This window comes from Nanorana parkeri, unplaced genomic scaffold, assembly GCF_000935625.1.
Source record: "Nanorana parkeri isolate BGI_ZX_2015 unplaced genomic scaffold, ASM93562v1 scaffold650, whole genome shotgun sequence".
In the NCBI taxonomy this organism is placed as follows: domain Eukaryota; kingdom Metazoa; phylum Chordata; class Amphibia; order Anura; family Dicroglossidae; genus Nanorana; species Nanorana parkeri.
In genome coordinates this window covers 920,031-937,123 of record NW_017306918.1, presented here as the reverse complement: position 1 = coordinate 937,123, position 17,093 = coordinate 920,031, and the positions used below count along the sequence as shown (strand labels likewise).

The window sequence follows — 17,093 nt, the reverse complement described above, 5'->3', positions numbered from 1 at the left end:
CTAAGGGTATACATATAAATCTCTATCCCGCATATGTGTCCAGAATGAATGCCCTAGATCAAGGATACCTCCTCTCGAGGGATACATCCATGAGATGCTGGATATGGAACATGCCTAATGTAAAAGGCAATCATGTAAGTCTCTATCCTACAGGTGTATTTAGAGGAGCCATCCGGAAGCAGGAATAAGCACTCTCAAGGACATAGGCATATAACATGGCATAGGAATATGACCTGAGGATACTAGGCACCAGGTCCCCACAGGGACCCCCCTCCCGGGGATCCCCCCGGGCCCCCCCGCACAGGCGGAGGCCAGCAAGGGGCCCGGGGAGACCCCCAGGGAGGACCAGCACACACAAGGTAATGCAAGAGGTAGTCATGTAAATCACTTCTCTTACAGGCGTATCTAAAATAACTGCCCTAATGCAAGGAAAACCGCTCTTGAGGAACACAATCCCCGAGATGTCAGACATTGAGCACAGTCAACATTGGTATTCCCTCGGTCAATCGCCGCGCTCAGGTTTGTGGGTAAAAAAAAAAAAACTGAATCTCAAAGTCACCATCCCCGAGTTCCTGGGTGTGGTGACCTGGTAGCCGCCCACTCGACTGCATGCCATCTATGGTTCATTGTGTGATGGGGCCAGGTGTTGGGGACCCCGTTCCCTGGGTGTCTGCAGAGGTCATCTAACTGGCCGATCCGATGGATGGTATCAATTAGAGGTCGGGACACGGGTGGGCGTCCAGCGGCATGGGCCCCATCTGCTGCCAGGATCCAAAAGAGCTTGCAGCCAATTAGGCACGGGGATGGGGTCCGTTTACAGAAAGGAGAAGAGCGCCGGGAGGTCCTCAGGGGAGTACAGGCGAAAGGATGAGTCCATCTTTTGGACAATAAGGTGAAACGGGTATCCCCATTTATAGGTTGCACCACAGTCGCGGATCTTCTCCAGGAGAGGACGGAGAATGCGTCTCATCAATAACGTATGTCTGGAGACATCTGAATACAGGCGAATTTGGGCACCATCAAAATCCAGCATACCTTTCTTCCAAGCGTGGGTCATTATTTCTTCTTTTCTCTGGAGGGAGACAGCTGTGGGTGTTGCTGTAGGGCCCAGTCGTCCCCCTCCGTCTGCTGCGGGCCCATGTCCTCTGGTTCCCCGTCTTGGCCTGCTCCAGGAGTCGGGGTGGGAGGAGCCAAGTCAGTCCCTTGCGAGGTGGCGTCCTGCGGCCCGGTCAACAACGGAGAGCGGCGCGGTGACGGCCTCCTCTCCTCCGTGTCCCGTGCTGACGTTAGGGATGCCTGCAGGTCCCGCTGCTGGGTCCAGTGGGGGTTCTCCAGGTGCCGGAGCTCCAACCCCTCCGGTTTTTTAGACTGGCGAGTCTCCCGTAGCGGAGTGGGAGGAGCCAAATCCGCCCGACGCTGTGTGGTATCCGGCGGCTCTCTCTGCACTGCAGAGCGGTGAGACTGAGGCCTCTTCTCCTCCGAGGAAGTGGCCCCATCAAACAGGCGGTGGAAGGCCGATTTAGGGGTCGACTTGCGCCCCTTGTGCTTGCCCTTCTTTGACATGCTGCAGGTAGTCGATGAAGTGGCTCCAGGTGCCTGTAATGAAGAAACTGTGTCCGGAGCTACAGGTGTCTGCTGCCTCACACGGCCATTGCCAAGCCACGCCCCGTGAGTGTATTTTCTAAAATAAAATCTTTTTATGCATACGGTGTGCGCTATGATTTCCACTTCTGTCTTTGAGAGATCTTTTTGAGATGAAGTTGGGCTGTCGGTAGAGGAGAAAAACATTAAGATCAGGATTGGTCTCATCTGAAGGAAGGAAGATCACAGCTTCAAATTGTGTGAGGAAGGAGTTTTACCCTATAAGAAGCACTTTGAGACCCAAGGGTCTGAACATGGAGGTGAGAGGCTTATTTATCAGAGCACTGGTGTTTTTGATGAGCAGTTCAGCAAAAAATACACAAGAAATTACAAGAGTGGGCAGAGTGACGCACAAAGAAAGACTAAGAAAACACTTTTTTTTGAGAGCTGCCTGTGTTAAATTAATTTATGGACACTTTGTTTCAATTATGTGTTTTACACACTGACACAGGACGTTTGCTACTTTATTAGTCATTTGGAGTTTTTTTAGATTATCACCTTGTGATTTACACAAACAGTTGACTAGAAGATTTCATTTGGAAAATATTTGAAAAATATTATATATACATATTTTTTTTTCTTTTCTCTCACAATAGTTTCGTTCACTATAATATTTGTTTTTTTGCAAATTTTTACTTGTTGGGCGATAGCGCAGCTTCACTTGTTTGAATGATACTAATGCAGGCTCATGCAGCCAATTTAAGTAAGCAGCAGTAAGGAGAGACGCCCAGTTTTCTTAGATTAATCGAGCGCAGAAGTCTCTGTAGATAATTTACAGAATAATATCATGTTACATACTCTGTGCTGCCGGCCTGATGTCTCCGGCAGAGGGTCTTAGGTGGCTGTGTCGGGTCTCAGATGTGCTGTGTGGGGTCTCAGGGGGCAGTGCAGGTTCTACGGTGGGCAGTGCGGGTTCTATGGTGGGCTGTGCTAGCTCTCTGGTGGCTGTGAAGGTTATATGGTGAGCTGTGCAGGCTCTCAGATGGGCTATACTGGGTCTATGGTGGCTGTGCAGACTCTCAGGTGGGCTGTGCAGACTCTCAGGTGGGCTGTGCGGTTTCTATGGTGGGTTGTGCGGACTCTCAGGTGGACTGTGTGGACTCTCAGGTGGGCTATGCTGAGTCTATGGTGGGCTGTGCTGGCTTTACGGTGGCTGTGCAGAGTCTATGGTGGGCTGTGTGATCCCACCAGCGGTCCTGGTTGGTCTCGGTGGGTGCGGGCGTCATGGAAGGAAGAGATTTGTGGCCAGCACTGTAAACAGGCACCGCAATCCACAGGAAGGCTGCCAGGACCTTGCTGGACTGTACAGACTCTAAGGTGGCTGTGCAGGTTCTATGGTGGGCTGCCAGGACCTTGCTGGGGACCTCGGCAGCTTTCCTGTTAACCGTGGTGCCTGTTTACCATTTAGAAATTGAAAGTGTCGGTATCGGCTCTTAGTATTGAAGCATTTTAAGAGTATGAGTGAAAATTCACAGTATCAGTGCATCCCTAGTTGTATCTTATTGTCAATGATGGCATCTGAAAGCAGGGAGTCATGGAGTTCAGTCTCTGGCAGATCATCTGGGAGTAACTGAACAGAAATCATATGTGAATCATCAAGCAAAGCTAGTGTGGATACGTGGACAAAGATATGGTCAATTCTAATAAAAAGGTTGTGAGGTTCTCTCTAACAGCGTAGAAGTAATTTGTACTGGATTTGTATAAATGTGGATTTGAGGGTATAGTGGGCCACCACTTGGAATAGGTGATGGAATAGGTGATTGAAGAAGTGTTGTTGCATAATATGATACTATAATAACCTCAGTGACGTGTAAGAGGCCTACCACCAGCAGATAGTGTCCAGATGGATCTCGGATCTTACAAACACCATGTTTCCCCTAAAATAAGACACCGTCTTATATTTTTTTGGGCTCCAAAAAACACACTAGGTCTTAATTTCGGGGTAGGTCTTATTTTTTTTTTTAAATGTACAACAATCCACTTATTCATGTAGAAAAGTCTACATGTATTCATGCACAAAAATATGGTGATCAGAGCAATCAGGGGTGTCGTACCTTTCCAAGAGCAATTTGCTAACCAATGGCTGGCCAGAATGAGCAAAGCACGCTTTCACTATCGATTCCTCACAGGCGGAGTGCATTTGGTATCACTCCGGCTGTGACAGGAGCCGGCTCTATAGAGGAGGCTTATGCGGCTCTGCTCCCTCTGATGCTGCCTCATTTCCTCTAACGCTGGCCTCATGGCACCGCTGATTCTCTCCCTCCTCTCTCGCGGCTCTTCAAGTTCCCCCTAATGCCACCACCGGCCCTGGGAATGGTCACAACCAGGTCTTATTTTCGGGGTAGGTCTTATATTTTAGCAATTCCCAAAAATAGTACTAGGTCTTATTTTCAGGGTAGGTCTTATTTTCGGGGAAACAGGGTATACAATTTGTCTCTCAGGTGGACTGTGTGGACTCTCAGGTGGGCTATGCTGAGTCTATGGTGGGCTGTGCTGGCTTTACGGTGGCTGTGCAGAGTCTATGGTGGGCTGTGTGATCCCACCAGCGGTCCTGGTTGGTCTCGGTGGGTGCGGGCGTCATGGAAGGAAGAGATTTGTGGCCAGCACTGTAAACAGGCACCGCAATCCACAGGAAGGCTGCCAGGACCTTGCTGGACTGTACAGACTCTAAGGTGGCTGTGCAGGTTCTATGGTGGGCTGCCAGGACCTTGCTGGGGACCTCGGCAGCTTTCCTGTTAACCGTGGTGCCTGTTTACCATTTAGAAATTGAAAGTGTCGGTATCGGCTCTTAGTATTGAAGCATTTTAAGAGTATGAGTGAAAATTCACAGTATCAGTGCATCCCTAGTTGTATCTTATTGTCAATGATGGCATCTGAAAGCAGGGAGTCATGGAGTTCAGTCTCTGGCAGATCATCTGGGAGTAACTGAACAGAAATCATATGTGAATCATCAAGCAAAGCTAGTGTGGATACGTGGACAAAGATATGGTCAATTCTAATAAAAAGGTTGTGAGGTTCTCTCTAACAGCGTAGAAGTAATTTGTACTGGATTTGTATAAATGTGGATTTGAGGGTATAGTGGGCCACCACTTGGAATAGGTGATGGAATAGGTGATTGAAGAAGTGTTGTTGCATAATATGATACTATAATAACCTCAGTGACGTGTAAGAGGCCTACCACCAGCAGATAGTGTCCAGATGGATCTCGGATCTTACAAACACCATGTTTCCCCTAAAATAAGACACCGTCTTATATTTTTTTGGGCTCCAAAAAACACACTAGGTCTTAATTTCGGGGTAGGTCTTATTTTTTTTTTTAAATGTACAACAATCCACTTATTCATGTAGAAAAGTCTACATGTATTCATGCACAAAAATATGGTGATCAGAGCAATCAGGGGTGTCGTACCTTTCCAAGAGCAATTTGCTAACCAATGGCTGGCCAGAATGAGCAAAGCACGCTTTCACTATCGATTCCTCACAGGCGGAGTGCATTTGGTATCACTCCGGCTGTGACAGGAGCCGGCTCTATAGAGGAGGCTTATGCGGCTCTGCTCCCTCTGATGCTGCCTCATTTCCTCTAACGCTGGCCTCATGGCACCGCTGATTCTCTCCCTCCTCTCTCGCGGCTCTTCAAGTTCCCCCTAATGCCACCACCGGCCCTGGGAATGGTCACAACCAGGTCTTATTTTCGGGGTAGGTCTTATATTTTAGCAATTCCCAAAAATAGTACTAGGTCTTATTTTCAGGGTAGGTCTTATTTTCGGGGAAACAGGGTATACAATTTGTGGATCTATGGAAGCCTATCAACACGCCTCAACGTTTCTGGGTATCATTTGCCACCTAAGCCTGAGGATAGCAGGCATCAAAGTAATGGAGTGAGGAAATACTTTATTTTTTTAATATGATAAGGAATAAAAAAATTTTTTTTAAACTGCATACAATTTTAAGTATATATGGAATATTTCTCATTAATATTTTTTATCTAGCAGATAAAGCTTTAGGACGTTTTAAACTATTTTCTCCTATTTTCATATTGTTGTAAAAAGTCATCAGCTCAAATTAAAATGTAAATACACAAAAGGATGACTCATCCCAGTATGTATGAATTCTCTTTGTTCCGTGAGTCCAATATTTTCTGCAGAACAGAAGCACCCAGTATGAAATGTAAAAAGTTTTAAAGAACTAAAAAAAAAAAAAAATATATTAGGGATTAACATTTTTGTGTTCGATTAATCAAATTTTTTTAATCGATTAATTTGGATTAATTATAAACGCACATACAGATCCAACTACATTGGCCTATACACATACAGCACAGCAATGAAGTAATAAAATGAACTGGGATCACACTAATCCAGCACGTTATTAATCTCACGTGCCCCACTCAATATGGCCGCCGCTTGAGTGGGGCAACTCAGAATAATAACGTGCTGGATTAGTGTGATCTTAGTTCATTTTATTACTTAATTACTGTGCTGTATGTGTATAGTCCAATGCCTTGGCTGGCGCTCGTGCAGAACAAGTTTCTTGGGCAAACCTCTAAGTTGTAACGAAACCGGAAGTCAGGCGGTCACAGAACTCGATAAGTGTCGACAGATCACCGGCCCAAGTGGCTCCGTCGGCTAACAAAGGGAAGGGGGGAGGAGTCAGGTGACGTCACGGACATCGGCGTAACCGGACTCCTCCCCCTTCCCTTCGTTAGCCGATGGAGCCACTTGTGGAAGGGGGAGGAGTCTGGTGATGTCACGAACATTGACGTCACCGGACTCCTCCTCCTTCCCTTCGTTAGCCGATGGAGCCACTTGGGCCGGTAATCTGTCGACACTTATCGAGTTCTGCGACCGCCTGACTTCCCTCCCTCAAGGGACCCCATCTGACACCCTAGGAGGTCAATAGGCATTTGATTGTTTTGCATTCCCATACATGTCTATGGGGATGCAAAATCCATTCAAAGTCCACCTTAAAAAAAAGTAGTGAATGCAGCAACATTCATCTCATGAGTAATGTGAAGATACTTCGTTTTTGCAGCGAAGCCTGCAGAGCGTTGCAATGATCGTGGGTTCAACACATAGGCTCTTGCATTGTATTCCCCCATCCTCAGGTCTCTATGGAAGCTTGGAGGAAGTACTACGGCTTGAAGAAGGAAGAGGGATTCCCTGGCACGCTCTGCAGTTGTCTGTCTTCCACAGGACTTGTAGGAATTTCCTTAGAACAATCCCCAGCCCAAGTGGTTCCGTCGGCTAATGAAGGGAAGGGGGGAGGAGTCCGGTGACGTCACGGACATTGATGTCACCTGACTTCTCCCCCTTCCCTTCGTTAGCTGACTGAGCCACTTGGGGAAGGGGGGAGGAGTCCGCTGACGTCATGGACAGACCCGGAAGCCGGCAGAGAGGTGAGTACCGATCAAAAGAATTTTAATCGATCAAAAAAATTAAAGATTAATCGAGGAATTAATCGTTAATTTCCGCAGCCCTAAAAAATATCCAAGATTTTGGATAAGATCAATCTACATGAATCAACAGGAAAGTACAGACATCAATAAAGACATTGTCAAAAGTTTTAAACATTCCTCCCTAAAAATGTGCTTTTATGTTAGTCTGTGTCCTTTTCATGAAATTGGTAAACTCTCCCTAATAGGGACGCAAAAAAAAACCATAACAGAGGCTCTATCATGCTCCTTTTTTGGTATCAGCAGGTGGTATAGTGCCCCATCGTTGGTATCAAGGGGTGAAATGGTGCTCCATTGTTGGGGTCAGTGGGAGGAATAGTGCCCATGGTTGTTGTCAGTGGGGAGAATAGTGTCTCATTGATGGTATTAGCGGGAGGAATATTCTCACATTGTTCCGCCACTGTCACTGCCATTGCCAGTCTCGGGACCAAAGCTCAGTATATCGTGGGCAATAGCCCGCTAATATACTGTGAGCACTGCAGCCAGGACGGATCCTGACATTACTGTCTAGATCCACCCAGCTGCGTGAGTGACAGCTGGCTCTACCTATCTAGAGGCAGAGCCACTGTGCCCACCCTCTCCCCCGTTTATTCCTCCACTCAGCGCTGGAGGATCGGAGAGGGGAGGGGGGAATCTCTGCGGGCAGCGGTGACTGCCAGTCAACGATCACTGCAGGGAGACGATCGAGAACTTGGGTATGGTATTTTTTGCAATTTTGCGGGCGCACGCAATTTTCAAGTTTTACATGTTTGGTGTCTATTTACCCGACGTGACCCTGTCTTTTATATTTTACCAAAAATATGGGTAAGAATAAATGTTTTTAACATAACATAGGGGAAAAAAATTTCCCCCGAAAATTTACGGTACTTTTTTCATTATATAGTAAAAAATAAAAACCCCAGTGGTGATTATATACCACCAAAAGAAAGCTTTATCTGTCCCGAAAATTTTTTAACATAAATTGCAAGACTATAATCCGGTCATGCTGACTGGTGACATTTTTGACTGACTGGTAAGACGCCCTAAAATCTTTCAAGTCCTGCCCATTATTGATGTCAATGGAAGGAATTGTGCTCTATCCCTTCCCAGCTCTGTAGAAAACAACTAAAAAGGTTGGCTGCCAATCATCTTTACATTTTAAAATCAAACAAAACTGACCAAAAAAGCAGTATATTTACATTTTAACACACGATCTATGAAAAAAAAAATGGCACCGGTCACCTGTTGCCTTAGTCCATGGAAAATGGCAATGGGCTCTGAAGAGTGCAGCACATCTTCTCCAGTATATAACAAAATGTCATCCCGAATGCTCTGTGCTGGCCAGATGCCTACAACACAACGGGCTTCAAATTTCTTTCGACTGATTATAAATTGTAGCAAATTTTGAGCATCATCATAGACTCTTCTAGCTTCTTCTCCTACACATAAAGGAACAAAAGTCAGTGATAACATAACAATGTGCGTATATGCATTTTTGCATAAGATTAAACAAAAAGGGTTGTTTAGTTTACTGAAGCTTACTGTAAGCTTCACATGGGATTAATATAGACACAGAGGGGGATTTATCAATACTGCAGCAGGCAAAGTTGCCCTGGGCAACTGTTCCAGATTCTGTCTGCTCCAGTTTTGATAAATTCCTCTCATAGTGTTGCTGTGTTTGCATCACTGTTGTGTTGCTAGCACAGTACTGGTAATGATGCAAAGTGTTTCAGGACAGCCCACCGTCAAAATACGTAATGTCCTGAAGCGGTTATACCAAAAACACGGCTGCTGCTGCAGCCGTATTCTTTGTATCATTCTAAGCAGCCAGTGATTGCTGTTTAGATACAAGCAATACAGATGCTGGAGAGCTTGTACGATGAATCAGAATGTGTGCCCCCCACCTCCGCTGCCAGCTTCCCGATCTCCGCTGTCCCCTGTACGATCCCAGGACCAGCACAGCGGGTCTTCCCTGACGATCGGTGGAAGATCAGCAAGCTTCTAGCCGTTGATCTCTCCTCTGATCACTGGACGTGGAAGTGATGTGTATTACATCACTTCCGGTGTCACTGTGCACACTCTCTGGCTCAGGAGAAGAAGCTGGTGAAGCAGATCTCTGCTACCTCAGCTTCTTTGGGGGCCCCAGGTGACATTAGGGGTCTCCATAAAGAGGACCTGTCACATATTATTTGCTATTACATAGGGGGCTTGTTAGCCCCCTATGTGATAGCAATAAAGTTGACTGGAAAAAAAAACAAACCCCCTAAATTCAAAAAATTCAAAGTAACATAGGAAAAAAAAAAAGTGCAAAACTTTTTTTGGGAAGTCCCCCGCCCCCCATGTGCACGCACATACAATGCAAGCATGTGTCGGGCGCCCCAGATAAACTGATGAGCAGTAAAAGCTTATAAAGCATCGCCTATGAGAAATTTGGGGTATTGTTTTTTGCGGGATGCACAAATCCCATGAGCCCCATAGCCAATGCTCCTTAAAAAAGATAGCTGCCTCCTAAGTTTTTCCCTAGTCTAATAGCTGGAAAAGTATCTGTACAGTACTTGGTATCTGTGCATCCCTAGTGTTTGGTGTTTTTATGCATACTATCTTTTGGCGGGAGGTGGGTCGCTGTTCCTTGTTCCCTTTCAGTCCCTGCTTCTGTTCCTTTCCATTTTTTCCCTACTCCTCCCTCCTTTATTTTCTCAATCCCACCCCCCCTCTTTCTCCTCCTATTTACATTCTATTCCTCCAGCCCTTTTATAGTAGCTTTGCTTTCTTTTCACACACTGCTAGATGTGCCAGAAGAAATGGTTTGATCCATGGGGACTTGCGTTAACATCACATGTCAAGGGGGATGTACTTGGGGGTTTCTGATAAAGTTATCCTTCATGCTATTCCACACATCCCCGATATGGTTGTCTTGTTATTGTATGTTTGTCCATATGATACTTTCAGTCCCCATTATGGTGATTGTATTTACTGCTGCCCTGTTTTCGTTTTCCTATGCACTATTTGGTCTTCTTTCAGTGTTTTAACTCCGTTATCGTTTTTTCTTTGATAAAATATTTATTGTAAAACTTTGTATAAACAATTTGCAAAAAAAAAAAGGTGGGACACTCCAGAAGTCGAAACACCAGACAAATCGGTGATAAATGGAAGAAAGGATCTTCCCCAGACATTCCTGGATCAAAAATTTATAAATGCGATTAGGGGCAACAGGTTGCTAAAATTGAGAGCTAACTGCATGCCGTAATTGTAGATATCTAAAAAACATCCTATTCGGTAAGGAGAAGTGCCCACGGAGAGTCTGCCAGTAATTGGAATACATCCACTTACCATGGTCCCCTCAGCCATTTGGGAGCAATGAGAAGCAACAAAATCCCCCCCGCCGCTCATCCCAATACGCACTGAAAATCCCAATCCACACTAATCATCCTAATCCATACTGATCATCCCAATTCACACTGCTGTTTCCAATCCACACTGCTCATCCCAATCCATTCTGCTGAGTCTAATCCACACTGCTCATCCCAATCTGCGCTGCTCATCCTAATCCATACTGCTGCTTTTTCGTTTCAAAGTTTTTATTAAGTTTTTAAGCAGCATATAGGGTACAAGACACAGTAATCAGCATTGAGATACATACATATATCAGAGAAACATGGAGACGGTACACATTGTCTGATGACGTAAACTTGTGGGCGTATGGTCACCAGGTTCCTCGGGATAAAGTTATGTCAAGCGGGCTGAGGAATCCGTACAGTTGTAGTCCCAGAGGTGAGAAAGGGAGGGGCGTTGGAGAAAGAAGGAAGGAAGGAGGAGGGGGGCACTGGGTTCGTCTGGAGTGAGCATTTTTGTCTCGGGAACCTAAAGGGCTGAGAGACTTGCTGAGGCCAAGGAGGGATGAGCATGGTCTATCCATGGTTGCCAGACCTTAGTGAAAGATTTGTTGGTGTCTGCGAGGATGCTAGTTGGTCGTTTAAGCAGAAAAAATCCATGCGCCGCATAACTTCCCCAAAGGGTACAAATTACTTTCTCCACGCCGAAGCCACAGTTTGTTTAGCCGCCAGCAGGACTTGTGCGTGGCTAGGCGGTGTTGGCTTTTTGTGAGGAGCGGAGATTTAAGGTGCAGTAAGGCCAGCCAAGGGTCCTTGCGGAGCTGTACTGAGAACAATCTTTCTAGCATATGGAAGACTCTTGACCAAAATCTGGTAAGCATGTGGCAGGTCCACCACGTATGGAGGATATCACCTACTGATGAGCATCCCCTACAGCAAGATGATGAGTGTGAGGGGTGGAGATGGGCCAATCTGTGCCTGTGAGGGACTTGAAGGCCGTTTCCGCTGAGGAGATATTGATTGAGCAGGTGGCCATGGAGGACCAAATTTGCTGCCATTTCTCCAGTGGTTGTGATGTTTTCCGAGGTCTCTCTCCCATTTCCCTACGTAGGAGTGTCTGTTAGGGGAGGTCAAAGAGTTGAGCTCGGAGTAGATCAGCGAGACCAATTTGGGACTGAGTGGGTCGCGTTTACAAGTATGTTCAAATACTGTTAGGCCTGCCCGAGGGGAAGATTGTGCGAGCGCTGATGTGGCCCAATGTCGAATTTGAAGGTATCTGAAATGTTCAATGGGCGGTGCTCCCTTCCTGTCCCTAAAATATTCCCATCGACAGACCGACCCGCCATCTAGCAGATCATAGAGGTCAGTCCTTTGGAAGACCACCATGTGAATGCCAGGGGGGAGTCTAGTCCCGGGGGGACCAGAGGGTTTCCTAGTATAGTGAGTAACGGGAGGTGTGGGGACCGTAAGTTACTGGAGTATCTAGTGGAGTCCCATAGGTAGAAGGTGTGGGTCAAAATGGGGCTCATAGAGGGAGGCCGTTGATTGGGGGGCAACCAGGGCAGGGTGCGCAATGAATATGGGCTACATTGTGTTGCCTCCAGGTCTACCCAAAGCGGATTATAGGGGGACTGGAAAAAGCTGACTATTGAGGCGATGTGTGCCACTAGATATTTCTGAAAGTTGGGGAGGCCTAGGCCTCCATCACGTTTGTGGGTATGCAGAGTGAACCTGGATACTTTGGGGCGCCTTGTACTCCAAACAAAGGACACAACCTGGGTCTGAAAAAGCTCAAATGCCTTGCGGGGGATAGGAATGGGCAAAGTGCGGAAAAGATACAGCAATTTTTGAAGGATGGTCATTTTGACTGCGTTGACTTTGCCCATCCAGGAGAGGTTATGTCGTGTCCAGGAGGACAGGAGGTCCTTAAGAGTTTTAAAGAGTGGAGAGTAGTTAGCAGCGTACAAAGTATCATAGGTGTGGGAAATGTTTACTTCCAGATATTTTAAGTGGGAAGCGTGCCATTTAAAGTGGAAGTTGTGACTAAGGGAAGTAACTTGTTGTGGTGTCAGGGAGATGTTGAGTGCGCAGGATTTATCAGCGTTGACAGTTAGATTAGAGACCTGGGCAAAGGATTGTAAAATTGAGAGCAGATTGGGAAGGGAGACTATGGGTTGGGTTAGGGTAAGCAATATGTCTTCAGCGAACATATGGAGTTTACAGTCGGTTTGTCCTTTGGGGTTAATTCTGATTAGGTGGGCTAAAGGTTCAATGGCCAGGACGAAAAGGAGGGGCGAGAGGGGGCATCCCTGGTGTGTACCGCCCAAGATGGGAAAATCGAGTGATAGGTAGCTAATATAGCGGATTGAAGCTGTTGGGGCGCTGTATAAGGCTTTGATCCAAAGAAGGGAGTCGTTCGGGAATCCCCATTTACGGAGGACGTAGAAAAGATAGTCCCAGGATATGATATCAAATGCTTTTTAAAGGTCTAATAAAAGCATACCGGGAGTGTTAATACAGTGCATGTGGTGTATGAGGTGGATGATTTTTCGGGTATTGTCTGAGGCCTGTCTGTAGGGAACAAACCCCACTTGGTCTCGGTGTATTAAGTCCGGCAGGATTGTGTTCATGCGGGTGTCCAGTATCTTAGCTGGCAATTTGACATCGATGTTCAGTAATGAAATGGGCCTGTAGTTGTGCGGGTCAAGGGCGTCTTTCTCTGGTTTCGGGATCATAACTATGTGGGCCAGTAGGGAGGAAGGGTGGAGGGTGTTATTGGTCTTTAGAGAATTAAACATGGCTGTTAAGTGGGGGGCTAAAGTGTCTGAATACTTTTTGTAGTGTAGAGCCAAAAACCCATCCGGGCCGGGTGTCTTAGAGGTTTTGAGGGACTTGATGGCCATAAGGACCTCCTCGAGGGAAATGTCTTGGGCCATAAGGGTGCTCATGCTCTCCGTGAGCGAGGGCAAGTCTACCCCAGCAAATAGCGCTTCGGCCTGGTGGGCTTGAAAGGTTGAGGGCTTTCCGTATAATTTAGATATAGTAGAGCGGATAAAGCGGTTGAGTCCAGTGGAGCTGTTTTTCCGCTGAGTCGTTTAAGAGAAGATTCTGTTCCAATCGAACCGAGTCAATCTTTTTCCGCAGGGGAATTGAGGGGGCCATGTTCCAGTCAGACTCAAACCTCCCCAATGTCGAGGAGAGATCGGACACCCTTTTGTTCCGTTCCCTCTTTTGTCGGGAGGCCAGACTGATGAGCTCGCCTCGTAGAGTCACTTTGCGGGCTTCCCAGAGAGAAATCGGGGAAGTGACGGATAGTGCATTTTCCGCAAAAAAGCGGGAAAGGCACAATTGGATATGTTGAGCCAAGTCAGCAAAAGAGAGGAGGGAATTGTTCAGTCTCCAGTTAAATTGATGGGAGGCAGGGAATAGGGATTTACAGGTGAGAGATACAGGGGAGTGATCCGACCAGGAGGCAGAGAATGCGGCCATCAAGGACGGATGGGAGAAAACTTGGTTGTATGAAGATATGGTCTATGCCGGAGGAGCTGGCGTGGGGGTGTGAGTAAAACGTATAATCTCTAGTGGTTGGGTGGCGGTCCCTCCAGGCATCTATGAGGTTACAGTCTTGTAAGAGAGTGCGGAAGAGGGGAGACAGAGCAGGAGTGGACCGTGGGGGGGCATTGGGTGTGTGTGGACCCGACTTTATCAAGTTTAGGGTACAGGACTAGGAGAACCGTCACTGTATGATACAAAATAATTCCAGGACATGCAAGTTTGTTAAAGCACACAGTTTAGGGTAGCAACACAGTAGTTTTATGGGCAAACCTGGTCCCCGCTCCCGGTGGCAAACACCGGTGTCAAGCCTCCCAGGCTAGGGCTGCCACAGATGGGTAGTGAGGATCGGCGTGGGGCCCACGGGATGGCATGTAGAGCATATATGTCAGTGAGGAAAACAACATTGCAAAAAACAACAATCAGAAAAACAATAACAGTGCCAACAATGACAGTGCAAACAAGTACGGCATGATAACATGGGCAATATGCAAAACGGCAGACTGGTATCAGGCTCCGGACCGTGGGCCCTGTGGTTGTCCGCGCCCACCCGCCACACTAGTGGGCATCTTAGCAGGTGGGCAATCTATGGCGGGTTGGGGCCGGGTCCTCAATGTAATGAGGTGAGGTGGGGCCTGAACTTCAGCAGTCAGAGCAGTAACATGAAAAACCCTTGTGGAATTACCGCAAAAGTAAACTATGACCTTGTATAACACCAAGGCAGTCCGCTAAAGGGATTACCCCAGAACCATGGGTGGGGATCAGCATAACTTACGGACCACAGGAAACGGGTTCCAAATGAGTTCAATCCGAGTCACGGTCGGGAGGGTCCCAAAATCAGGAGGGGGACCGCCTGTCTGACCAGTCGGTTAAGTAGGGCAATGTAGCCATGGGTGGCTCGTTCACGGGCCTCCTGTCAGGGGGGTCAGTCACCTTCGTCCAGGCGAGGCCGGGATTGTGAGCGCAGTTTTCCAGGCGCGTCTCGGGTGTTGCGGAGTCTGCGTTCCCACAGGGGGCTAGGCGTCGGTCCTTCGGGGGAGAGGAGGTTGATGTTTACGGGGGGGCTTCTTCAGAGATCGTCGGGAGCGACAGTTGCAGTTGTTCCAGGAGGGGCCCTGCTTCTTCGTGGGTGAAGGTGGCCTTCAACTGAAACCCTCATTTATAGTTGATGGCATGACGTTGCAGAGTGATGAAGAAGGGCCTCAAAGCTTTTCGTTTCAGGAGGGTTTACGGCGTCAGGTCTGCGTATATCTGGTACTCAAAGTCCTGGAAGCGCAGGGTGCGTTGTTTCCATGCGGCCTGTGCGATAGCTTCCTTCGTGGGTTTGAGTATGATGTCGCGCGGGGTCCATTAACCCTCTTTGGGCGCAGGGCAGGATGCACACGATCCAGTTTGAGGCGTTCTAGTGGGTAGCCCGGGAGTAGTTCCTGGAACATGGCCGTGACGGTGGATGTCAAATCGTCCACGTGTTCGGGTACTGCCCCAAATAGATCACCATCAGTTCCTCAGATGAGCAGTGTGGATTAGAATAAGCAGTATGGATTGGGATGAGCAGTGCGGATTAAGATGAGCAGTGTGGAATAGAATCAGCAGTGTGGATTAGAATCAGCAGTGTGGATTAGAATCAGCAGTGTGGATTGGGATGATCAGCGCGGATTGGGATGCTCAGCGCGGATTGGGATGCTCAGCGCGGATTGGGATGATCAGCGTGGATTGCGATGATCAGCGCGGATTGTGATGATCAGCGCGGATTGGGATCTACTCCAAAATGGCCGTGCAAGCGTGTGACGTCACTGTTATGTGACGCCATACGCTCCGCCTCCAATATGGCGGTGTGTTCTGAAAACGAATTGATGTATGCCTGAATATCAATTCAGTATATTCGGGCATATATTAAATTTGTTATTTCGGATTCCGACAAACCGCCAAATCAACTGATTTTCGTTGATTTGCAGGTTCGTCCGAATCCGATGATCAGTGCGGATTGGGATGAGCAGTGCAGATTTTACATGACTAACACCAACACTAAACTATATCAAAATAATGTTTATTTTGCAGCCTACTTTATCATCAGGAGAGTAGTAGAGGAAATAGCAGATCGCAACACAACATATGGAGGAATGTAACATGTTTCAGGTGATTTGTTATACAGAGTGTGGAGAGGAGACATTCGTTTCTATCTGACAGAACACTGGAGCTAGTAGAGAGGGGGGCAGGGCTATGCAAATACACCAGTGGCTATACACTCAATGGTAGAGAGACTTTCTTCTCTATCTGATCTATCTATCTCTATCACCAGAGCTAAAAGAGGCGGGGCTTTGTAGATCCCCATTCAGATGATGGGAAGAGGCACGGTGACAGAAATAGCCAAGTGGCAGGGGGAACTGAGATTTATGGGGAAACAGAATTCGACACAACACCAGTCGTGTCCCCGGTAACCATAGTGCAGCGGGACGCTGCTGTCAGAGTCAGCAACTGGGATTTCAGATCGCAGCTTCCACTAACAAACTCAGGAACCGGAGCATGATGACCAAAAACCATATGAAGTCAGATTAATAGTAAAAGCCAAAAGTAGCACATATTAACATTAATGGCACATGGAGAAGGGGCGTATCTATCAGGAGGCATACTAGGCGTTTGCCTTGGGCGGCATTTTTCAGAGGGTGAAGGGGTCAATGATCGCACGGTCATTGTTTCTGTGCAGGACACTCTGGAAAGCTTCTAAATTGTGGAACTGTCCGAGCATTTACATGTCTCAATGTCTGATGAGGAAGCCACAGCCGTTCTCAGTGAACAGCTTCCTCATCAGACCCTGAGACATGAGCAGTTCACTGTCAGCACAATCAGACCCTGAGACATGAGCAGTTCACTGTCAGCACAGGACATTACCTTCTTTCCCGATCTCTTGCCTCCTCGGTGTGCTGCAAGCCCCCCCCTTCCTTTCCCCTCCCCTTCTCGACTCACGTGCCTCAGCCCAGAATGCTGTTTCCATCTCCCCAGGGGAATGTCCACCGGTCTGCCTGAAGGCGAGGGAAACTGAAACTTGAAGCCTAATAACAGCCAGTCTGCGGTGTCACTGGGGGGTGGGGGGGGGGGGTTGGGGGGGGGAAAGGCCGGGGGGGGGGCCCCCCCCCGGC

The 17,093-nt window shown here is 47.5% G+C and overlaps 1 protein-coding gene across 1 annotated transcript in view; it reads right to left on the bottom strand.

Annotated features, from left to right (window-relative positions):
- Positions 1–1,056: 1,056 nt before the first annotated feature.
- Positions 1,057–17,093, bottom strand: part of MTR (5-methyltetrahydrofolate-homocysteine methyltransferase) — a 462,707-nt gene continuing 446,670 nt past the window's right edge. The window contains exons 29-30 of the mRNA XM_018563293.1: positions 8,315–8,511; positions 1,057–1,596 (exon numbers count right to left, since the gene is read on the bottom strand). Of these exons, the coding sequence (XP_018418795.1) occupies positions 1,057–1,596; positions 8,315–8,511 (737 nt within the window). The remainder of the gene's footprint in view (positions 1,597–8,314; positions 8,512–17,093) is intronic.